Here is a 25,255-nt window from a genome sequence, read left to right on the forward strand (position 1 = left end):
TGGTAGCTTTCAGAATATTAAGTATGCATATAAGCATTAAAAATTATGGCTTTTCCTTTTTGAAACTCTCAAATGTGGTTAGGTTGTGATCTTCTGTCTTAAATTCTTATATTAAAGCTGAGTCCGTGGCGCTATTAATTTGTTTTTAAAGATAAAAATATTTTTATAAAGGAAGCAGGAACAGCAAAGTACATGTACTTCTTCAGCACTGCAGAAGAATTTAATAGGAAACCAGTCCAATTACTCTTTTGCCACCAGAATCTGCAATGGCTTTTCATGGCAGTCAAGTGACTAGAGGCTTGTTAGCATCTCTCTCTTTATTGCCCTGGAAAAACTTGCCCTTGTTGGTTTTCCGAGACTGAAAATTCAGGTCAAATAGAAGCAATTTAATATTTGAAGACTGCCAGTTTATTAAGCAGCTGACAGTGGTGGGCTTGAAGAAGTGACTTGTGGTGGCTGCTTTCTGCCTCATTTCAGGGGCGAGTCTGCTGACACGAGCAGATGCTGAGGAAGAAGTGAATGTTTCCTGGGTAAGGACTGATTGAACTCACTTTATGTGGGATCTGTGTAGCTATTTTTCAAAGCACCTGACATAAATTCTGCTAATTTAAGATGTTAGCCCAAATCACCCTTTCTTAACCTCACATCTTAAATGCTGTGAACTTCTGTTTTATTCCTGGGGGGAGGTAAATTGTTAAGTCCTTGTGGGTGTTCTGTTTAGCCATGGAGGGTCAGCCATATGGTGTTGCATCTGCTCTCACTTCTGAAAGGGAACTAATTCTTCGTGCATTTGGTTCTTACTGGTTCTTTGGGTTTAGTTGTTACCATCTAACGCCATGGGAAAATAAAGCTTCCCATGCTGAGCTCAGTTCATCTTTGATAGTGTTCTATATTAGTTAGCATCATTTTTGAAGTCTTACTATAATTAAAGATTTGCTTTTTTAGTGTCTTGGGATTGCTCTGAAAATCATAGTGTAAATACTGCTACTGAACATTAGATTTAAGAACAGTCATATTCTAAAAGTAGAAATAGATTGGCCTTTAAAGTAATAAAAAATAATCAGTCATCTTCACTGTCAAATTATTTTACATCCTTTGAAATGTACTCCTGCTGAATTTCTTGGCCCTAACTTCTTGCCTGTGATAACTAGTGTATCCTAACATTGAACGATAGAATTACTACTTTATTCCTGTAAGGCCATATGAGTGTATTATGCACAGCCATTTCTTAATGGGTGATCTCTGTAGACATGTAATTCCTAGGATAACATGATAATTAAATATCCGTTGCTTATCCCATTAACCCAGGGTAAATTCTGTATGCTAGAGCCAGATGAATGCAAAGCTACTCTGCTGTTCTTGGGCTCCAGCTAGTGATTTTTTTTTTTTTTTTTTGCTCATCAGTGCTAACATTTGTTCCAAAGAGTGCATTGTTTGATGGTAGGTCTTCTGGAGGTCTTTCCCCCCAGGTAATACACTGAACAGTCTGCAACTCTGGGTTTAAATTATCATGAAATTGCTGTGGACCTTGTGCTTTTAAAAGTCTGTAAGGGGAAAGTTTTATTGACATAGCTTTTGAATGTTTTTCAAACAGTTGTAGTTAAACCTGTTGAAGAAGACTATGTAGTTCCTCTTCATTTACGGCCAAGACTGGTTTATTCGGTGTAGCTAGGCTAAGTAGATTTAATCAGCTTTAAAGGAAAATAAGCTGTTTTTTTGATACAGAAATGAATATCTGCATAGCTTTTTGTGCTGGTTAAACTCTACTACCTTTAGTAACATCTAGTATTACTAAATAACATGATAGTAGGTATTTCTAATGCTTACATTCTTGGATTCTTCATTTTTCTCTTTTTAAGGTTAATTCCTTGTTTCCAGATTAATTTTTCTCAGTGCTTATCTATGTCTTTCTCAAATGTTTCTCCCCGCCACCGTGTCAGCCTTCCTACTTAGGATCTTACTAGTTTTGCTGGCTACGGCCCATCCTGCAGCATCTCCACCTGAACTGTGTGCTCCTTATTTACTCCTGGTAGGCATGTGGAGCACCCTAGCTTCTTTTCTGGAATAACATCTTGCACTGTGTTCTTCCTAAGTTATTGAATCCAGTTGTCATGTTATGCCTGTTGGAAGACCTGACACTGAGATGAGGGTGTGTATGCTTTTTGTTTCAGAAATAATGAACTAACGTTTCCTTTAGAAGCTCAAGAGTGAATGAAAAACCTTGTTCTTCTGGCTGAAGATTGGTTTCCTTTCCTGGTTTTAATTTTGTCCTAGATCTCAGAGAATGTGTTGGAAAAGTATTGGAGAAGTTGTCTTATGTCCTTGAACACACAACTGAGAAACGAAGCAGCTGGAAAGTGGGTATTTCTGAAACAGGAACAAATAAAATGCACTGGAGATGATGCATTTGCTGCATCATTTGAAATGATGAACATCGAGTCCTGTGTACAACTGCAGGCTGTTGAGAATCTGCCAAAATATTTAGCTTACTCTGCAAGACTCATGTAATGCCTTGTTGGTTCTATTCAATTGTAGGATTTTGGTTATGTACCATGTAAAATAGCCAAGTTGTTATTGCAGGGATCTACCATCTCTGTTTACCTGACTGTTATTTATCATATATGTCTTGAATTAAAACCCAGATAAAGTTTAATAAAATGAAATCTGCCTTTGCTTGTATCTTTCACCAGTACTGACTGTTCCTTCTGGTCCCCAGGCTTGACAGGGGACCAGCGAACTTACCATGGGAAGGAGAATGTGGACTCCAGGCACAGTCGAGGGAGAGGAGGAGAGACAACCCGCTTTCACACTGTCAATGTGGCACAACCTGTCCGATTTAGCAGTAAGTTGCAGACTGGGAAAACTGGGCCATCTTTCTTCTAATTAATTTAGCAATTTAGACATTTTTTTTTTTTTTAAAAAAGGGGAAATGAAAAGATTTTTATCTCGCGTAGATTTTTGACCAGATTTTATTCACATGCAATGTTTTTCGAGGGTGTACATTTCTTTTATATATGTCCTGTTGTATTGCATAGTTTAAATAACAGGCCAATGCATGCAAAGAATTCCACTTCCCAAGTAATCCTGTTTCTATGAAACCAGAGTTGCAATTTTGTGTTATAACTCATTGCAATTACAGAAAGGTAAGCCCATGGTTTCAGTGATGGTTTTGGCCTGCAGCAGGGGTGATAGTCTAGCTCTTTGTCTCTTGATGTGAGCTTGCAGGTAAGATTGTTCCCCTGGGAAGTAGAGGCAAACCAAAATTGCTTGATTTTGATTGAAGTAATTTTGAAGATGATCTTAAGGACGTTGCACTATTATTAGATAATTAAGTGCATCTCTGATGTTGTGAGTATTGGAGTGGGGAACTTAAGGAAATTCTTCACTTGCTTCTCTGAAGACAAAGTCTGTCAAGACTTACTAAAATATGTACTTTGATTTGTCATAGATTCCAGTAGCTAAATTATCTTCGTAAAATTTATAGAGGACAATAAAGTCATTTGGAAATTGATACAGCAATATCTAATACGCTCTGCAGTCTGATTGATACTGTATTCTGTCCCATCGTAGTGATGTGAACAATAGTTCATAAAAGATCCCATATAAATGAAGAACAAGGAAAAATATGTAATTGAAGGCCTTGAAATCTGAGTTTGTATATCGTTGATGATAAAGATCACTTTCTGAGAGGCTTGAGAACAGAAACTCTGCGAATGCATGCAACGAATATAAACCAGTTTGTGAATTTAAAGTTCCTTTCTTAAGTGTGGTGCAAAATTAGTACTGCAAATGCAGATGCTAAAATCATTTCATGTCAGTTTTAAATTTCATCTGCCTGTCTCTGTGATTCTCTGTTAGTTACCCATCATCCCCAAAAATGTCAGTGAAAAGCCCATGGGCCTGTTTCATCCAGAAATGCCTCAAGGCTTTTGTTGTGTATTCTCTCAACTAAGTTAATTGAGAGAAAGCAGAGACAGCAGTTCACACCATCACCTCCTTATTTCCTAAAAATCTACTTTGCAGAGATGTGTTTCCAAAGCAAATAACAATTGTCCCAGAACCCCCATGGTCTTTAGTGATTGACTATGGGAGCAGGATTATGTGAATAATATTGGGGCTCTTATGTAAAGTAGGTTGAAAACTTCACAGCAAGTTGGATGCATTGCTGACCACCTAGTAGAAAGACAGAATCGTTAAATTTGCCACCTCTGTTTTTTTCTTCCTGCTTCTTGCTGTTTGTTTTGACTTGGATTGATTAAACTGATTGGATTTATAAAGATGTGCAGGGAAATATATTCCACAGCAGATCATCAGTCTTAACTAAAGACTTAAAAGGCTGTCACAGTGCAATAAAACATTACTATGAGTTGCATCTTTTTATATATATATATATATATATATATATATATATATATAAATATTTTATCAAAAGCTATAGTAAAGTAAGTCTTCCGTGGTCTGTAATGCATGCATCTGCTCCTGGTGAAGTATACGCAGTATGTTGTGTGTACACATCCAAGTGATTATGTATTGCATTGTCATAAACTTACTAGGATGCACTATCTTGAAGATCCTAATTTGGGGGGAATGGTTTCCCTTCTATTCTTCATGCTTCCTAGGAAAGTGCCCAACAGGATGGCACCACTACGAGGGCACAGCCAGCTGTTATAGAGTGTATCTAAATGGGGAGAACTACTGGGATGCTGTGCAGACATGTCAGCGGGTGAATGGATCCCTCGCCACCTTCACTGCAGACCAGGAGTTAAGGTTTATCCTAGCACAGGAGTGGGACTTGGAAGAAAAAACATTTGTAAGGAAGGACCAGCGTAGGTGAGTAGGAGGGAAAGAACAAAGATCTCACATATGAGAATGGTTTCCGTGTGATACAAATGCTGGTAGTTCAGTTTGTTTAAAAAAATCTAATGGTAAAATTGACTTCAGGTTAATAACCCAGTATGAGCATGCTGGTTGACTGTTTGGCAGTGGCCATCTGTATTTTATGTTTTAATGAGCATTAACAGATAGGCTACAATTCAACAGTCGTTTTATCTTCAGGCTGTCTTAGCAACATACTGGTATTCTTGAACTGCAACAGGGAAGATGGATTTTTACAATGACTTACTGCTACTCTACCTTGTATAGAAATAACCTCTGTTGAAAAATTTAAAGAATTTTGTTTCCATTAAGTACCACTAGCTCTAACAAAGACCACAAGTTTGAGATAAAGCCATTTTTAGTTGCAAGAACCTATGGTCTGGTGTCTTTAGATATTTCATTCTGTTAGTCCACAACAAACATAATTCCTTTTTTAGCCATGGGTTTTTGACACTCATGGGCTGCCATGAGAGATCAGCAGGAGTGGTTCAGTAAGGGTGTATCCCTGTCTCTGGAGGGTTAGGTGGTTTGATCCAGAACAGTCTGACATAAGTTTAGTATGTGTTGATAAAATATTTGACTTCTAGATAATTTTGTGGGGTTTTTGTGTTCAAGATACTGGAGTGCTGCCATACTAACAGGGTAATGTGCTTATGAGCAGAAATAGAAGACATTGAGTTTTCATTTGTAAACACAGTATTATACTAAAATACTATAGTACTTTTAGTTAAAATGCTATCGAGTATTTTTCTCTATTCCTTGACTCTTCAGCCTACATATGGGCAGTGTAATGTTAAGGAAAAAAATCATCAGAATGTTCTGAAAGTTAGCTTTTAAGTATAAGACATTGAAAGGTTCTGTGGAATTTATTTTGTTAGTATGTTTTTGGCTTGTGTCTTTAGAATCTAACTTAATGTTTTTTTTAGGTTCTGGGTGGGATATCAATATGTGATCACCAATCGAAATCACTCTCTAGAAGGTCATTGGGAAGTAGCGTATAAAGGTAGGCCTCAAATTATTACTTAGTTAAATGGCCCATGGAAATGGTCTTAAAGCATTAATATTATTTGCAAGAACACCATAACTTCTTTCAGTGGTAGTTTTGAAATAGGATAGGGGAACTGCTTTGCTTTAAAGTATCAAAATGGAAGAGTTTAATACTCAATACACATGCCTTATTTTCAAGTGTAAGAAGCTTCATAGTTTTTCATACTGATGTTTTGTGGAAAAAACATGTTTTTCAGTTTATTTGGGCTTTCCCCTTCATTAAGCTGGGAAAAAGGAAACTACCCTGTAGTTTCTTGTTCTTTGTGGTGAATGTCTAGTTGAACTGCTGATTCTTGATTCTAGTATTTGCACAGGCTAGTATAGGATATTTGGGGGATTTTACCTATTTAAAAATGGGTAGACTTTTATATACTTAAAAAAAAACCTTTGAATTTTGTAGAATTACCCAGATTTTTTTAATTTTAAAGTACTTAATGTAGTTCATTTAAACCAAGACAAAATTTGCCTAAACTGATTTATTTCTGGGCTTATGTGAAAAACTGAACATTGATCTGATAGCTGTCGCTGGCTGAACTTTTCAGTTGCAAAGCAAGCAGCTCCCTATGCTGAAAATGCAAAGTTATGTTTCTATGCCTTTTAACTAATTCAGTTGGAGGATTAGTTAATCTTAAAGTCATTATATGACACCAAAAAACCCCCAACAAAACAATTTTCCTTAAAAGGACCTTTCTTTGCTCTTTAGAAAGTTGACTGCACTGCCATCTGCTGACAGTGTTCAAGAAGGCATAATTTATAGAAAAATGATACCTGTTTTTATTGTAAATTTTATTTAATATGATGCATTATATAAATTTAAGCCTTTTCAATACCATATATTATTTTGTTTGCAAGTTTTCTATTTAATAAAGGGATACCTGTAATGAAATAAAGTACATAGTAATACATAGTAGCATTCAGTAGCTTCTGAAAAAACTTTGCTTAAGCTTCATTGACTTGTAGTGAGGCAGACTCTGAATTCGTGGTGTCTGATTGAAAAGTGATTTTAGTGTCCTGTAGCTTAAAAATTTTAATCAATTATTGAGAGATATAGAAGGTAAGCCCTTGACAAAATTATAGCAGAACCTAGTTGCATTTAAAACAAATTCAACAACAACAAAAAAATCATACCTAGGTGGGTTAAATGACCATCATGTGAAGAGACTGCATAGTATGCTAACTGCAAGAGCTGTTAAAATCAATGTTTAAGCACATAGATTTGGAAAGGAGGCTTTTGAAAACATAAAATAGGCTAATTTTCACAATTACTGTGTTTTGGTCTCCCATTAATATCTGCAGTTTTGCATACCAGCAGATTTAATGGTGAAGCAAGATACTGGTCAGAAAAAACATTTTAAAAGTTACAGAATGCCTTCAACACCTCTTGCACTGTTTGGAACCCATCACAATACAGTCTCTTAACAATTATGTGGGTGGGAAGGACCAAGCGGTCCGTGCCACCTCTGCGGCAGCAGGGCGGCGTCACGGCCTTGCTCTCTGCGTCATTCCCTGACTGAGCAGCACGAGCCGTGGGGGAACGGCTCCGCAGTGCGCTGCACAGGACACGATGTCCACACAGGATAGATATCCACACATCTTTGGAAGCACTAGGTGCTTGGAGTGCCAGGTACAAGGTTGGTATGGGCTCTTGCTCCACTAGTAGCAAGTGTGGCCAAACTCAGTGTTGTTTGAAGGGGTGCATAGCTGTCGGCAGGCACACCCCATGGGTCTGTGGAAAGCAGCACTTGTAGAGATATCAGAACATCACTCCTAATGGTACAGAATGACAAAATTACCCAGTACTTTGAAAACAGCTGTCTCTTCTCTCTGTGAGTCACCCCTTCCCTCCCCGCTGTTTGCCTTCCCCCAGAGGAATGTTGCTAATGAAAGCTAAAGCTAGAAGACAGTAGCCTTGGAGCAGAGTTGGTGTGCATGAAATGAGTGACATTACAGAGCCTTTCTAAAGCTTTGCATACCCGCAGGCTGCTTATACCAATACGTCTTGTTCTAGGCTCTTCAGAAGTATTTTTACCCCCTGACCCTATCTTTGGTACGGCTATGTCTGAAAATGAAAACGTTCTTTGTGCCCAGCTTCAGTGTTTCCATTTTCCTACCCTTCGGCACCACGGTTTACACAGCTGGTATGCTGAAAACTGCTATGAGAAATCTTCATTCCTCTGCAAAAGGAGTAAGTTGGTTTTAGTTCAGAGTTAACTGTGTTGCATGTTTAAATATGCATGTAACAAATATGGGGAAATCGGTTAGTTATTCTTTCTACCTTTTGCCCAGTTAATTTTTTTTAAAAAGGGGGGAGGGGAGTTAAATTTCTGCTTGGTTTAAATAAATAAAAGCATCATAATGTGTGGTTGTCAGCCACAGTACAGATTTCCACTAAAAGATTATTGTTAAACAGCTTATATCAGCCCCAAAATATACTTAAAAAAAAAAAAAAGCACTGGATTAGTATATATCACTGTTAAATTATTAACTTCACACAGAAATGAGGAAACACTTATTTCTGGTTTATTTTGAATATAGCAAATTCCATTTAATTCTTTCCAGCTAATTATTAGAACTGTGTGGGCAGGGAAACAAGTAGAGCTACTGACTTAAAGTGAAGAAAATATTTTTCATTCTGTACCTTGCATTTTTGTACTCCAAAAGGCTTTGTACCAACAGAGGTATTGGCAGTATTTTCAGGTGATACTTAAGATACCTGATAGACAGTGCTTCTTTGCAAGGAGGAGAAAAGTTGCTGAACTGTTATGTTAGTTCTTGAAGTTTTTCTAGTTCGCTTTTTCTTTAAAGCATGAAAAAAGACTTACAGAATGGCAAGGGATTAAAATTCAGCCCTTTTGCCTGCCTTTGCACCTGAAATATTGAAAATTAGGAAGACAGGATATTGGCTTGTCTGCCTTGAGATGTAATAAAATGTTGGAATCTGATATTGAAGGATGTGTGTTCAGTCAAAATGATGATAAAAAGATGATTTTTTTTTTTTTTGGTTATCTTTTTGGGATGATGTTGTAAGGAAAGTGATAGCTCTGCCAAAACATTAACTGGAAGGTGAGGGTATCAGGTGTGTAAGTTGAGCAGGAGAATGCTGTGTCTAATTTTGGGTCTTGCAGTGCAAGAAAACTGTTGACAAGACCTTGACAAACAGAGGCAAGTTCATTGGGTGCCAGCAAGATGGTGGTGTGGGCTGAAGTGCCTGTCCTTTGAGGTGTGGCAGTGGGAATGGGGCTCCTTCAGCCTGGAGAAGGGAAGGCTTCCTGGGGACCTGATAGCAGCCTGCTAGTACTTACAGGGAGGATATCGAGAAGATGGAGCCAGGCTCCTTACAGCAGTGTGTGGCAGGAGTCAAGGGATGTTAAGTTGAAACAAGAGGTTTTAATTGATGCCAGGGAAAACTGTTTAATCATGAGGGTAGTTGAGTGCAACAGACTCCCAGGGTGGTTGTGCAGCCTCTATGCTTGGAAGTTTTTATGGCCAGATTAGGTAAAACCCTGAGCAACCTTTTGGGACGTCATAGCTGACCCTGCTTTGAGCAGGAGGTTGAGCAGGAGACCTTCTCCAGGTCTCTTCCAGTCTGAACTTTCCTGTGGACCCTCCCAGCTGACCTGTGCGTAGGGCGAAGGGGACAGGCCACCCTCCCTGAGCAATTGCTTCAGCTGGCAGGTCCCAGTGCTGTCTCTGTTCGCTCTCTCTGGTTTTGGTACCTGCCTTCAGGTGAGTGCGAGGAAAGGACAGTGGACAGAAGACATCTAAACTTCCTCCACGGGGCAGGGATCAAGATGCAGCTAGAGCAGTGGAAGTACTATTGCCTGGCTTCCTTTTTTAGGCCTGGTCTGTTAAGAATGTCCTTCAGGTTCGGTCTAGAGAAGATGCAGCTTTTCTTAAGTACCAGGAGAAGAGGGAGGGAGCTGCAGCAGGCATTGACAGTGATGCTTAAACTTCTCAGACCACTTGCTTTCCTATGTCTTAGTGAGGATGCCTGAAAGTGTGTCAATTCCATTAAATACTTAAAACTCACTTTGTCAATTTTGAGCACTAAATCATCCCTGTGTGCCTCCAGACTATCCATTATCATCCCCACTCCTTGGAGATCCCTTTTCAAAATTGCTTTAATGTGAAGGCATGGCTTCTAACTGATGGTCTGCTTATGTTTACAAATCACTTAATGTAACAGAATAAACTGGACTCCTGTCTGGCAGGCTCACAGACACTTGGATATTGATGTGTGTTTCTGTTCTAGGCCAGACTTGCGTTGATATCAAAGACAACATTGTCGATGAAGGCTACTATTTCACTCCAAAAGGGAACGATCCCTGTTTGAGCTGCACATGTCACAACGGTGAACCTGAAATGTGTGTGGCTGCTTTGTGTGAACGACCCCAGGGGTGTCAGCAGTATCGCAAAGACCCTAAGGAGTGCTGCAAATTTACATGTTTAGACCCAGGTAAGAGTTGACTGCAACAGTTTTGTCAAGAAAAATTAGTTCAGTGCTCAACTTGGTTATCTTTAGGTATAACCTTGTTTGAAATGGTGCGCCCTTACAATGCCTTGACATTACTTGGCTACAAACCCCCTGTGGGTAAAGATCTCAAATCATGGGAAATTAAACACTTCAGACTATGGTTAGAAATAATTAGTAATCCTTGATGGTACTTATATAGGAGAAGCAGTAGCTTGTTTTCTGTATGGAGGTTGACACTACTGTGGACTTTTAGTAGAACATCTTGCATGGTTCCTTTGTCATGTTTGGTTATCAGAAAAGGAAAGACTTATCTCCTGAGCACTAATTAAGCATCTTCTTCTGGACATGAACATTTGTGTGTGTGTAAGCTTGCATGCAGAGATTACGTGGGAAGCAGAGCTTATAAATTACAGAGAGTTTGAAGAATAATCAGGACATGCAACCTTCCTTATTAGATTTGACATCCCAGTGCAGTTTCTTGTTTTGGATCAGTAAAGTCTTCAGTTGACTCTGAATGGTTTGTCACTGACCTTTTGGGGATGTAGATTTGGCGGGGGCTGTTTTTCTGTAGAGAGACTTGTAAAAATAAATGTATCTTGAAATTTACTGTGAGGGTGGTCAAATAATGCAGCAGATTGATTGTGGAGTCTCCATCTGTGAGGATATTCAACACCTGATTAAACGCTGTCCTGGGCAGCCTACTCTAGCTGATGTTGCTTGAGCAGGGGTTGGACTAGATGACCTCAGGACATCCTGTCCAACCTCAATTCTGTGATACTGTTATTTCTTGGGATTTTAGAAGAACCTAATCTTATCTGAGTGCACTAAAACTAATGTTCTGAACTCCTATGGAAAACACAGAAGGTCAGCTCTTTCAGAGGCTTCTGTTTCATTCTGTTACAAAAAAGGAGTGCTTATTGGCTTCCGAATTTACAGTCCTTCTTACTTGTCTTAACTACAGAAGTTAATCATTAAAGGCCACTGGCTCCTCCTTGCTGTCATTCACATTCATTCTGAGGATTAAGTTTAGCAGATGTTCATAACTAGTGTTGCCGGTTAGTCGGTGAAAGAATGGGGGAAATAACAGGAGTCTTTCACTCTTACCAGCAGAATTAAGACTTTTTTTTCGCTTTTTTTATCTTCAGGAACAGTGTCATCCAGCAGACAGGACAAGATGACCTGGGATAACCTAGTGCCGTGTTCTTTAATCCTTGCTTATTGCTGTGGATCTTAAATATTTCATGAATACTGATTTGAAGAGTGTGTTTTACCACATCCTTTCTGATCCTTAAGCTCTTCTTTCTGTACTGATGCTAAATAAGACTGTTTCATTATACTCTTGCCTGAAGTGTTCTGTTTTTTTTAGTAACAGTTTTTGAGAGAAGAATCATCAAGCAGTTGTCAAACTTCCTTCGTAATGAAGTTACTTCAGCTAGTGATAAACACTAAAATTAAATGAAGCATTTCAGTTTTTCTTGTGGGTGTTCATAAATGACTATTCCAGATGACAAAATTAATTAATTACTTTCTTTAATCAGCACGTATTTATCTTTGTCCGATTCTTACATGTGTCTTCCCAAAGCTCTGTTGCAAAGGAAAGAAAATGGTTTACTAATCAACAGTGAGGAAATTAATCACCCAAGGAGAGACTGGGGAGAGGGGAATAAATCCTGCTGTTGGGTTGGCAGGTAATCAGCTCTCACAGTGTGAGTGGGTGAGCAATGATTACAAGTAGATAACAAATATTACTCAAGGACTTGGTAGTAGGGGAGTATTTTAGTGGTAGGAGTAAGCTGAGCAATCACAGATACACTCTCTTGAAAGACTCTTCTCCTCATTTACTTGAAGATAAATAAGAGGAAAATCTTTCATGTACTAATATTGAAACTGAGGTAGTTGCCAATGCTGCTCCATGGATGTGGTAGAAAATAATTTTTCTGTGTGGCTCTTGTTTAGACAGACCTGCAACTCTTATTTGTGATAAAGTAGTAAAAGAAATAAAATACTTTGAAAGAGCTGATGATACAGAAGCTTTTCTAGTGACTAAACTAATGTAGTTACAGGGACAGGGTGTTACTACTGTATTGAATATAAAACAGCATTTCTGAAATGTTTGTATTTATGTGGGTTGGAAATCTCTGTGCTGACTTATCTTGTTCTGTACAAGCTGGGTCGTTGTCATCTTTCTTAATCTAGGACTTCACTTAACAGTAGTTTATCCAGCCAAACAGGTTGAATGGTAGGAGCTCTCAGACTGGGAGCAGTGTGATGGATGCCCAAGATGCCTCAGAAGGTCCAAGAATTGCACTTGTAGCTGACCTAGAGAGAATATGTGGACATCAGCCTTTCTACCTACAAGATTGCATCATGCTCGTCTGTGTGTATATTTTACTTAAGTGACTTCGAGGCAGTTATTAGCACTAATTTATGATGTTCATGAAGTCAGCATTGCCATAAAATGGAGGAGGAACAATGGCAGGTTTGTGGTGTTCAGGAGGGTGTGTTGGTTGGTAGAAGTGTGACTGCATCGGCTTAAGCTCTGACAGTAAGAGTTGCTAAAAGGTTTGACAGCACAGAGGCTTTTGTACTGCACAGCCAGATTTGAGAGGGTGTCATGTTCAAGCCTCATGCATAGCGCACTATTAAACTAAGTTCTTGTTGCCAAGAATGTGTTACGTAATAAATAGCAGCCTGTTAGCTGTGTACGTTAATGACATATAAATGAGGTGGATTTTTCTGTTACTAGCATTTGTAGAAAGTCAGTACTTAAAATTTTTGTGAGGATTTTAGCTTTCTTTTGTAAGGAATATTTGATACAGCTTTATCTACTCTTAGTGAAAGGAAAACTACTGAGAGCGCTCTTGTAGCTGTGGTGGGTGCAGGAAAGGAGAGGTGTCCAGGATCTGTCTGTTCACGCTAGGAAGTGTGGTGGCACTGTGGTGGTTGGGGAGAGGGGTTCATACCTGGTACTGCTTGTGTCCTGGAGCAGTAGGTGACTGGGCTGTGCAGCCGCTTCATCTGTTTCTTATCCACACCTAGCCTGGGCACGTTTCTCATTGAGAGCTCTTTAACAGGAAATTGGTGCAAAGAACACAGCACAGTCATTTTTAGGTCTTTTTTTCTTTGTGTAGAGTATATGTATATGCATGTGCTACTTGAGCACAACCAAGTGTGATTAGTTGAATTGTGAAAAATTGGTACCTCTTATGTCTGGCACTAGTAGAACAGTGATAATTGGTTCACAACAGCCTTCCAAGTGTGGATCTGCTTAGTAATGGTATAGAGCTCTCAAAGTCGAAAGCTCCTAAGTCTGTTTCCTGCTCTGCCACTTGATTTCTATGTGATTCTAGGAAAAGATTTAATTCCCGTTTGCCTTAATCTCTTCAGTTCCTAGAAGATGATTGTCGTGTTGATTCACCTTTTTAAGGTATTTTTAGTTCCTATCACTTAATGGTGCTAATCAGTGTACCAGTGACAGAGGGAATTTAGATGACCACATCTTGGTGCTAATGACAATGTTTAGAGATTTTGCTATTGAAAATGTAAAAGTTAAGATATCCAGAAATCATGTAGTAGTAGTGTGTAGATATGCCAGTTCTCGGGCCCTTCCCATAGCTTCCAGGCTCACTGTTCTCTTTAGTATATAGTTATCAGCCAGGCCAGGGAGACAACTGGATATGCAAAAGGCCATTAACCTTTCCTTTCTCCTGTTTTCAGAGACCTGAAGTCTTCAACATTGTGTCCCTTCTGCTGATAAAGATATTTTTAAAAATGTTTAGACCTTCTTGCAGTAAATAGATAAATCACCTGATGATTCATAATTTTTGAAATATGCAGAAGTGTTAAACTAGACTACTGAATCTCCACTCTGCATTTATCTTTCCATTACTGACAGAAGAACATCAAGAAAAATGAGTTTTGAACAAAGTAACAGGCTTCTCTTATGTTTTATGTAATAGATGGCAACAGTTTGTTTGACTCAATGGCTGGTGGAATGCGTCTGATCGTTAGCTGCATTTCTTCCTTCCTCATCCTTTCTCTGCTACTTTTCATGGTCCACCGGCTACGCCAGAGGCGAAGAGAGCGCATAGAGTCTTTGATTGGAGCCAATTGTAAGTAGCCTGTATCTGTAATGAGTCTTGATCTAAGTAGTGTGTGTGCTTCAGAATAAAGAGAGCAGAAGAAAAAAACCTGTGGAAAACGTCAGCAGAAGTCTGGTTATAGATTCTAGGCAGTAGTGTACCCAAATGTAGCTCTGCTGGCTGCCTGAACTGGTCATGATTTGTACAAGTTTTGGTTCTCTGAGCCATTCCACGTTCAAAGAAAAAACTTATATTGACACTATCTTGTGCCTTGTGCTTATTATTGACACAATGATGTATGTTAAGGTGAGAAATGTCATGGTCTTGCTTGACTGTGCCAGTGTGTGTGTGTGTGTCTTAGTAGGTTCTTCAAACTTGAACTTTTTTAGCCAGTAATAGAAAAATATTTTTTGTTTGTGTGTAGTCCAAATCTGCAATACCTTCTGTGTGAATGATCTCCTTAGTTCAAAGAGGTTCGCTTCAGATTTAGATGTGATGCAGGACAAACAGGCTGGGAGCAGGTGGGCTGGCTAGTATTGTGTAGCTGCAGTAAGTTGATTTGTATAGGTTATATAGTCTTTTTTAGGTCTTTAGGAGACATGAGTTCCTTGGGTGTGAAAAGTGGAAAAATGTGTTGAGATCTACCTCAAATTGAAGAAGAAGAAAGCATGAGATAAAGTCACTTACTTATTTTTCTTCTCTTGAAATAGTGCACCATTTTAACTTGGGCCGCAGGATGCCTGGTTTTGATTATGGTCCTGATGGTTTTGGAACTGGCCTTACTCCACTGCATCTTTCAGATGATGGGGAAGGTGGTGCATTTCATTTCCATGATCCACCTCCACCATATACTGCTTACAAGTATCCAGATATTCAACATCCAGATGACCCACCTCCTCCTTATGAGGCCTCTGTCAATCCAGACAGCATCCTCTGTTCCACTCCAGGTACACAGGCAATAACTTATCTTTTCTTCTTTTCATTTTGGCTAGAGGGTAGATTAAAAACAAAACACAAAAAAACCCAAAACAAAAACAAACAAACAAACAAAAAAAAACCAAAGTCCCCAAAACTATAATCATGTGTTTTAGTGATTGTGATGGGAAAATACATTTCATGGTAAATCTCCTATTTCTGCATTGGAAAAGTCTTTTGTTAGAATGTATCATTAAACTTATTTTTTCTCAAAGGTTCTTTGGACCACCTGAATTACAAGTGGAATCCATACTGCAAGCAGTTTTAAACCTTACCTATTTTCAAGCCTTACCTTGGATGGGTTAGCTGGTTACCTGGTTTCCACTATGCTGGTGCCTTTTCTGGTCTTTTGGAGATAGGTCTATAGAGATTGATATTAAAAAGTAGAACAAATGTCAAGTACAAGAGATTTTGAATAAAATATATCCAGTGTCTTCACTCCTCCCCGCTTCCCCCACCCACACCCCCCAAAAATTGACCAAAAATACCACTTTCTAATGATTCATCCAGTGCTCTTCAGTTTTTGCAGCTGTGATATTCACATACTGTAGAAATCATTGCAGTTTGAGATTTTATAGCAGCATATCTCACAAGATAAGTGAGCCTGATTAGTGCAAGTATCTTATTTATATGTTGAAGTTTTATTTCTGCTACATAATTTTCCCCTTTTGCAGTGTCATCTCTTTGTGCATTAATTCAAAGCCAGGAAAAACTCAGAGCTTCCAGAAATACAGATAGTAAATCTACCTGGGAATGTGAAATAATATACTTCATGTTCTGATTCTGCTTGTTTTTTGTCCTTTGCAGATGGAGTTCTTTCTCAGACTGTGCAAAGCAGTCCTCCATCACTAGGAAACTGTGATGTATCCCCACAGCTTACAGAGGGATCGCTTCCTCCCTCAGTTGGTCCCTCTCCAGTGGAGCTGGAAGACTCTGCTGACAGCAGCACCTTTCTTGTCCCTCCTGATACACCGCTAAATGAAAACACGCCGGCAGAAACTCTTCCGGGCAGCTGTCACAGCCACTGTTCTCTCAATACCATTGTATAAAAGAGTAAAAAGCTGACTGACGGTCAGAAATAGTTTTAGCAACTGTTTGCACAGACAAACACTAATCCGTGGTTTGAACTTCAGAAGGAATCTCCACTTTGTTTTTTGAACACTGCTTTTATGTTCTAGATTAGGATTGTGCCTCTCGTTTTTTGACTGTTGTTATTCATTCACTAATTGGTTTGTCCTGTAAATATGGATTGTCTAACTGCTCTTTTTTTCCATTGGCTATGAAAAAGAGTGCAGAGAATTCCTTTGACTTCTAAGGAGGTGAAAAGTATGGGTAGTTTGTTGGTTTTTGTTTTATTTTTTCCTTAACCTGAGAGGAAACAGAATCTACATCAGAAAAAAGCTGCTTGGATTTGGCTGGATACCACTGGACCCAGGGAACAGACGATGGAAAAGGAGGGTGGGGGCAGTCACCATTCAATCAATTATTTCTCTCTTGCTTCAGTGCTGCACTTGGAAAAGGCAGAGAAGATGGAACTGCAGGGGAAGGGGCTTCGGGGCCTGTTTTACAGAGTGGAAACACTGAGGAGCTAAAACACATGCCACCAAGTAAGAGTTACACAGTGTAAAACACTTGCGTGTCCTGATCTGCCTTGCTGTTTCAGATCACCATAGGGGCTGGAGGATAAATGGTCTGCGCAATATGTGACAAGTGGGTACTAAGAAATCTAGGATTTCCAATTGCAATTATTTGTTGTTGGTAGCTGCAAAATCTCATATTGTAGGGTAAACTTCTAGCCCATAAAGAAAACTGGGTCTCTGTAATGCTTGTGTCCCTTCAGTAGAATCCTCACATGTGCTAGGTAGTACTTTAGGGAAGAGATGGGGAGCATTTAACTTTGCAGTCTGACTTCACTGTATGAAGCCCCTGTTTGTTATAAGTCCATCAGGAAGATTCAGATATTTTTCTTTTGTAGTTTAACTTCTTTATAGTGAACAGTTGCACAAGACTGGCCTGGATAAAATACCCTTGTTCTTGCTTTTTTTTATTGCATGCTATATTTAGCATGTTAAGTGTGTTTCCTCCCCTCCATTTCACTTCTTTACAGTTCTACAAATATAATTTAAAAAGAGTGATCAACACGCACTCTAAGTGACGATTAATTCTAATTGGACACTTGTTCCTTATCCAAGTCCCATAAATTGCCAACCCTATTCTAGGGATTTCCTCTGGGCCCCCCAACCACTTATCCAGGTCCCACGAGGGTTTATAATGAGGTTAGTGAACTTAATAAAGCAGTTTGCTTCAATCTGATGTGGTGTCTTAAATTTCCCCTCAGACTGAACTCTTTAAGTTAATTTACAGATGGCAAAAAGATTCATTCACCCCCTCACTAAACCCAAAGTCAAAAACTGTTGGTTTTGTTAATGAGTGCAAAATAATCTTCACAGGTGATTTAAATTTAAGTTTGGATTTCAGTGTACAAATAATTTACCCTTTCGCCCCCATCCTCCTCTTGTGTCTGCTTCTCCTTGACTTGCTGTAGCAGTCAGCAGATGAGATGAATTATATGGAATTTGTAAAGAATGCCCCCTGTGAATGTTCTCCTGTTACCTTATGAAGGGTACAAGCCTAGAGGGATAGGAAGAAAACACTGCATGGGGGTGTGTATGTGATCTATTTTTCTAGTAATGATGAGAAATCGTACTTATATGACAAATCCTAACCCACTGTTGTGGTTTCCCAGTGCAGCTGACTCTTTCCCCATTGAATATGCTGCTACTTTCTATTCTGTGTCTTGCCTATAGGCTTATACTGTACTTGGGGATGGGTCTTGACAATTCAACTCCTTTTGCACAGAAAACTGAGTTTCATTATTGGGATCATAATCTGGTGTCTTGACATTCAGACACTTACTAACAGTCTCGACTCCATCGGAGAGCGTGAAGCACAGCTGTGGGGTGCACTGCTGGCCCGCGAGTGGGAGGAAGCACTGCCAGGAAGCCTCTCTGCCTGGAGCCGTACCACCGCCCGCATCCTGCTCTCTGGTTTGACTGGCACAAAGAGCAGTGGTATGAAACGAGAGGAGCAATTTTCCACCCTGTGGGATCTCTTACCGCCTTCTCCTCTGAGTTCAAGTCCTGGTCTAATGATGTGGATGGATAGCAGTAGTCAGAACCATGCGTACAAATTATTGAGCATTTCTGAAGTATGAAAATAAAGCGGGTTTTGTGCATTTTTGAGCACATTCATACGTTTTATACATTGTATGTACTGATTTTTCTTTAGTTTTATAGGTACGAATGTGTGTGTGCGTGTGTGTTTCTGGGTGGCAAAATATATATATATATATACATACTGTAGACAGTAACCTTTGTGCTGTGTCCAGCTAGGTGAAGCTAAGCACTGGGATATAAACTGGGCTCTTAGGGTTAATACTTCTGTCAAGCTGGCTACACTCTGTTGTAGGACAGGCTGTGATAGCGTACACTTAAGTAGGATGCGAAGTCTATGCTACTACAATCTGTTCCTGAAAAATATTTTGTTAGCAGTGCAGAATAGAAAACTTCCAATTTCTTTTGAAGCCAGATGGAATATTTGTTCTTTGTAGTATCCTAGCGCAATAACAAAGGGCCTTTGGGCTTGGTTTAGTCTCTGAAGCTGTGTTTTGTGGCTGAGGTGAACAGATACCTTACCTCACACTTCTCCTAACACTGCAGGAATCTGTTGATATTTTTTTTATTTTACTTTTGGTTCTGTGGTGAATTTTATTTGAAAATAAGCTCTGTTACAACTGGCAACTTCATGGTGGCTCCTGGTTGTAGCTATTCCAAATGGAAGCTTCTTTGTAGAAGCCTCGGTGTGATATTTTCCCCACTGCTTCTGAGCCTTTCCCACTTGTATATTGGCACGGAGGCTGCTGTTTTCTCTCTTTTCTCCTATCCTCCTTCATCTTAACTGTAAACAAGGGAAATTTTGCCTTGAACAGAGCAGCTCACTAAGTACAGTTTATTTACCTCTCAGTGAGCTTCTAATTTGGCAATAAAATTGTAATTTTTTTCCCTTTCTAATGTAGCTTTTTCACATTGAGTACTTTATTTGGAGTAAGAGCCTTTGTAGCAGAAAACATCACAACTACTCAGACTTCTGGACCAACTGGGGAAGAGTTGTTTTCTTGACAGCAGTTGACTCCTCAGCAAACCTTCCTTGCCCTTGGCAAGGTGACTGGTAAGCAGTTTGTCCTGAGCACCAATTACAGAGGGTTGATGCTTGCCTGAGGAAGACCTTCCTGTTTTGATTGTCGTTCGATTGATGAGATCTGTGGACTTCTGTGCATTGATTTTTATTTTTTTTTTTTATCCCCCCCTACCCCGAGTTCAGTTCTCTGGATGTTTTCCTTAGTTACTGATGCATCCCAAATGTCCCTGCAGACCCAGCTGGGGAGATGACAATGCCACCTCATTCCCAGCAGCGCGCATGAGCAGTGAGTGCATTTCTCTTTGGGATGCCTTTGACTGCAGTCGCTGTAAAGTCACAGCACTCAGTTCTGCACAGGGCTCCCACCTCCTGTTGTGGCCTCGGACAAAACCTCTCCTGATTCCCCGTCCTTACAATGCACTGTGGTACCATATCGAGGTCTCTGTTCCTTCCAGAACAGCCCTGAATATTTACTTCTGTCGGTGTTATCAGTGATACCTGCACACAGTCTCGTGACAGCCTCTAATTTTTTTACTAGGTGAGTTTGTAGAGTATTGTAATGTTAGAAGGACGGTGGGTTTCATTCTGTGCTAGAAGATCAAAACTGCCATTCAGATGTACAGCTTGTCTGCATAGTGTTCAGTCTTACCTAGTTTTGAGCCTTTACTCATTCATGGCAGGACAGTGATGCAGAAGAAGAATGAAGTAGGTGGAAAATTTTTTCTGAAGGCTTAATCTTAGAGTCAGTGGGTGCTCTGCCTCCACAGGTGTCATGGGGTGATGGCCTATTCTCACATGTCTCAAGTTTTCACTTCGAAAGAAAATGTTTTTGTGACCAGTAATTACCACCATACTTTTCCCATCTACTGTTGAATTTGAAGCTGTTCTAAAAAATGTTTTCATCTTTCAGATGTGGCTTTTCAGTGACAAAGCACTGACATCGTAATGTTGCCTTGTACAATCCATAATGCGTGTCTCCTTTATTCAGTTGCTGAAACATCTTTTTTTCTCCCTAGCTAAGGAAGATACAATATACAGAAATTTCTTCTAAATTTCCCTTGCAAGTTGGGAGCTGGACCCTAAAATTAGAGCAGATGAGTATAGAGGAGGCAAATCAAAGTTCATACACTTTGCTTCTGACGTTCCCCAGTTGCAAATGAAATATGTGTTTCTTTGGAATAGATGCTTTCGGTGGTAAAGATCTGCTTCCCCTAACAACAGTCTACATTACCTGCCTGCTACGGTACAACATAGCTTTAATTTTCCAGTATTGTGCACCTTGAATGTTGAGTGGGTTGGAGTCAATGCCAGTGGAGATGCTGCGCTTGCAGGCTGCGTGCGTGGCCGTGCCGCGCCGTACCCCAAGTGTCGGGCTGGCGGATGCCTGGGAGGGAGGCTGCGAGAGAGAATGAGACACTGCTTTTTACCTTCTCCTGGAAAATAATTTTAGCCAACGCTGCATTTGCGGGCTTCTCCTGTGTAGTTGGTTTGTGACTGGACTTAACTGTGGCAGTGTATAAAAGATTTTGATATTCTGTGAAATACCATGTAGAATTTAAATTTGATACTATAATAATTCAGTCCCTGTGATACTGTTTTTTTTTTTTGTTTTGTTTTAACTTCTTTCTTTGGGGTTGGCACTAATCTTCCTTTTTTTTTTTCTCAAGATGCTGTGAGAAACATTTCATCCAAATGCCAAATAAATTGTGTTCTGTAAGAGAAATGGGCTGTTCCAATGTCTCCTGATTTCTGCATCGATGTGGTTCCTCAGCATTGCAAGGGGGAAGGTCTTGTTAAATTAAGCTTCTGAGCTGTGATCTTGCAAAAAGATCAATAGATGCATTTAACTTCAAGCAGGGAGGCTGCCGAAGACACTTTATGTACAAATACCAGTGGAATTTACCTATATTAGTGCAATTTTAAGAAAGTCTTGGCTGTATTCCCAAGAAGGTGAAGTGCAGCTGCTTCCAGCTGTCCTTTCCGGAGCTGTGGGAAGAGGCCGAGCCCCTGGGCGGGAGGTGCAGGTGGTTGTGCTGGATGGGAGGGGATCCTCCGAGCCCCCCAGCTCCTGGCGAGGGGCAGCAGGGCTCCGAGGAATGAACTGAGTCAGGCAGGGTCACCGTGGTGTCCGAGGGGGATGGCATTGGCACCGAGCCCGGCTGCCTCTGGGCCCCCAGCAGGCACGGGGGAGGCTGGAAAAGCCTGAGGGGAGGTCCAGCTCTCCCGATCTCTTCAGCAGTCCGAAAATCAGAGCTCCAAACGTTTAATCAAATGCCTAAGGGAAGGTTTTGGGTACTGCACCCTTCCCTCGGCTGTGTTTTACACCCATGGCGTGGTACGGGGGCTGGAGGGGGGACCCTGGGCTGACTTTGGGTGGGCTGGCAGGAGAAGCGGCCAAGAGCCATGTTTCGGGGTGTGCAGGAGGTTTCCCGTCTGGTGCTGGGACTGTCTGTCTTGCGGGGAGGTGTACAGCAGATGGCGTTTCTGCTCAAACCGACCCCAGGCACCTGCCATCCTCTCGGAGCTGGGGGAGACGAAATGAGCCGGGGTGTGCAGGGGGAGAGGCAGCTCTCCTGCCCCCAGCCCCTTGGCCGGCAGTGAGCTGTGAGGTGATGCTGCCTCTCCTGAATGAGCTAGTAACTCTCAGCTATTTAACAAAGCTGGCTGATAGCAGGGAATATTCTCCCCAAAGTGCTTGCTGGATAAATAAGCCTCTCTAAACAGTTACGTTCATTTAGTAATGCAGGCTTGCAGCTGGAGCTGGCAGGCTGGTGGGATGCAAGGATGAAGCAATTCTGAGTCAAACTGTCGGATCTCTTCTGTCCCAGCAAGGTGTGTTCAGCATCACTGCTGCCTCCTGCTGTGCAAGTTACTTGTCCTGTTGTACATACTCATAACAACACAACTTGAGACTCCAAACATTGGTGGGGTCAGAGGGTGGGCCCTTTTGGAGGGGGGAGAGCTGTGCTGCTGGCTCCTACCCCTGCCTGTTTTGGGGCAGTGAGTGTGGGGATCGCTGCCCTCACCCCTGCGTTCTCACCCCCATCCTGGTGACAGCTCCCGGAGTGGCCTGCAGTGCAAGTGCTGGAGTCAGGTTTTCCAAAGCCATGCAGAGGCAAATTCACTTTACTTGGGGGAAGTAGTTAATTAAAAATTGTTCTCCCAGCCTCCCATGAGAGAGGCTGGTTTTGGGTGCAGGGAAAGAGCCCTGGTGCTGCCTGCCTGTGCCTTGGGCTGGGAGCTCAGGTCTCAGAAACATTCACGGGTTTTTTTGAGTGTTTCCTGTGAGCGCTGTGGAACAAGTCCCTGCAGCATCTTTGGGCTGTCCCCATGCCCTGCTCGTGGCTGCAGGATGCGTTCATTGCTGAAAGCCATCCAGCGTGCAGTGTCATTGTCACGGCGGGTGCCGCCGAGGGCTCTGCTCTCCCTTTCCTGCGCCCGCAGAGGGCAGCTGCCACGGCAGCCACCTCCGTCGCTGCTGGACCCGGACCAGCACAGCCCCAGCTCCCAGAGCTTCATCTCAGCTCCGGGCTGTGCGACGCTGGTTCCGCTAAGGGCAACAGGATGCAGCTCTTCCTTCATTGCTGGTCTTGGAGGGGGACAAATATGTGTCTATAGCAGCTGCCTGATGTCATGAAGGCTTGGAAGGGCTCAGCCTGGCGGGGACCCCGTTGGGCTTCTGCTGATGCTGCAAGACCCTGTGCAGATAAAATTTGCCCTTCCTTCCTGCCCTCTTGTTGCCTGGGGAGAGGGGTGATGCTGTGGCTGCTGTGGGGAGCAGCCAGGAGTGCCTGGAGCAGAGCCACCACTTGGGGCTCACGGCCACCCCCGGGGGACACACGTGCGAGGGGGGCAGCCGCCAGCATTGACACTTGGGTGCTGTGGTGGGGGCATTGCTGGGCAGCCTTCTGCTGTAAGCTCCTACCTGTTTAAAATGCATTTTCCTGGGAGGGAATTATTAATTAGCAGCTGCCTGTGTCCGGAGTGCTTAGCCCCTGGGAGAGGGCTGGGGACTTGGGGGCATGGGTCAGATGGGTAGGGGCTGTGTGCTAGCAGTGACCCCGGGGGTGCTAGGCTGAGGAGGGGGGAGATGTGGCTGAGCCCGGTGGCAGGAGCATGGGATGAATGAAGGGGCTGTGCAGCGGCACGTGGCCAGCCCACATCTGCTGGCCACAGTGCCTCCTTTGTGCCAGCACCAGCAGCGGGCTCCTGCTGCGCTCCCTGCCCTGCTCCTGGGGCTAACAGCAGCTTATTACAGAGATCAAAGACCTTCATGGAAAATCAGAAGTGGCTGGAGTATTTATTGCCCATGAACTTCACCTCCCCACTGCGCTTGCTTCTCTGGATGCCCACAACCCTTCATGCACCCATCCCTGGGTGACGTGAACCACGCTTTGGCAGCTCAAGTCTCTGTCTCGTCCCTGTTCCCGTCAACCCAGGTCCCCCGCTGGGCTCCCAGGCGGCAGCGCAGGATTTACCTCCAGGAGCTGTTCTTGGCACCTCCGCCGCGTGTTGGTGCAGCGCTTGCTGACAGTGCACGTGGTGGGGGTTCCCAGCAGGGTGGCACTGTGCCCGTGACAGATCGATGGCTGCAGCTTAAGTAACTATTTTTATTTTTCAGCGGTATTTTTTCCCCCACCATGGCTCTTGCCCTTGGTGCTGTCACTAGCATGCCTGCTGGGACCTCACCTGTCTCCTGGCTCCATGGTGGCAGGATGATGGACGTGGTCTCTCCCTGCAAGGACAGCACAGAGCTGCAGGATCGGCTGTGAGCTCCCCACCACCGCCGCGGCAGCAAGGGACTGGTAAGTACGGAGTGGCTCTTTCAAGGTTTGATCTGGTTCCTATAGAAACTGGAGGTTGCTCCTGCCTGGTGCTGGTGCCAGCAGCCTGCCGTGTGCCCCGGGGAGCAGGGCAGCCAGGGATGGGCGGCAGTGGGGTACAGCACAGCGCCTCGGTGCTGCCGCTGCCTTTCCACATGCCTTGCAGCCCTCTCTGCTCCCTCGCTCCGCTCCTGCCCCTCGGCAGGGCCGTGCTGAGCCCCACCGGGGCTCTGCACCCCCCTCCAGCCATGCAGGGCTTTCCGGGCCCTGCGGGGCCGTGGGCTGGATGTGCCACTCCTTGCCCTGGCAGGACCTTGTGTGGGACAGTGAACTCCCTCCTGCTTCGTGCTGGGTCGCATGCTGTGACACGGTGCTGCTGGTGTCCCTGGCTATGCGGTCTCTGAGGTGACGTTGCTGCTCTTGCCCTCCTTGCTGAAAATCACCACCGGAGAAGCCTGAAAACCCAAAAGGATGTCCTGGGGGGCACCTCTGTCCTGGCCTATGCCCTGGGGGACAACAGCCCAGGGGCAGTGGGTCCCATCAGCTCCTGAGCCCTGAGGGTCTGGGCTTCTCCCTGGCTGCCTGGCTCTCCAGGCCATCCCACTGCAGGTGGACGGCAGGGGTGCTTGTGCCACTTGGTGGGCTCACGTCTCCAAAGGAGGTCGCTCTTCCCTGGGTGCCAGAGCAGCCCCTCTCCTTCCCAGCAGCAATCGGCGGCAGGCTGCTGACCCGGTGAGACTCTCCGCCTTGCCTGCCCACCCTTTGCGGCTTGCTCCGGAAGG

At 42.6% G+C, this 25,255-nt stretch overlaps 1 protein-coding gene across 1 annotated transcript in view; it reads left to right on the plus strand.

Moving 5' to 3' along the window:
• The window catches only part of DGCR2 (DiGeorge syndrome critical region gene 2), a 49,611-nt gene extending 28,238 nt beyond the window's left edge, over positions 1–21,373 (plus strand). Inside the window, exons 3-10 of the mRNA XM_042805086.1 lie at positions 2,717–2,842; positions 4,620–4,830; positions 5,802–5,878; positions 7,931–8,107; positions 10,175–10,378; positions 14,356–14,508; positions 15,189–15,425; positions 16,261–21,373. Of these exons, the coding sequence (XP_042661020.1) occupies positions 2,717–2,842; positions 4,620–4,830; positions 5,802–5,878; positions 7,931–8,107; positions 10,175–10,378; positions 14,356–14,508; positions 15,189–15,425; positions 16,261–16,502 (1,427 nt within the window). The 3' untranslated portion in view covers positions 16,503–21,373. The remainder of the gene's footprint in view (positions 1–2,716; positions 2,843–4,619; positions 4,831–5,801; positions 5,879–7,930; positions 8,108–10,174; positions 10,379–14,355; positions 14,509–15,188; positions 15,426–16,260) is intronic.
• Positions 21,374–25,255: the final 3,882 nt, after the last annotated feature.

Source organism: Tyto alba, unplaced genomic scaffold (assembly GCF_018691265.1).
Source record: "Tyto alba isolate M040663 unplaced genomic scaffold, T.alba_DEE_v4.0 Super-Scaffold_44, whole genome shotgun sequence".
Lineage (NCBI taxonomy): Eukaryota > Metazoa > Chordata > Aves > Strigiformes > Tytonidae > Tyto > Tyto alba.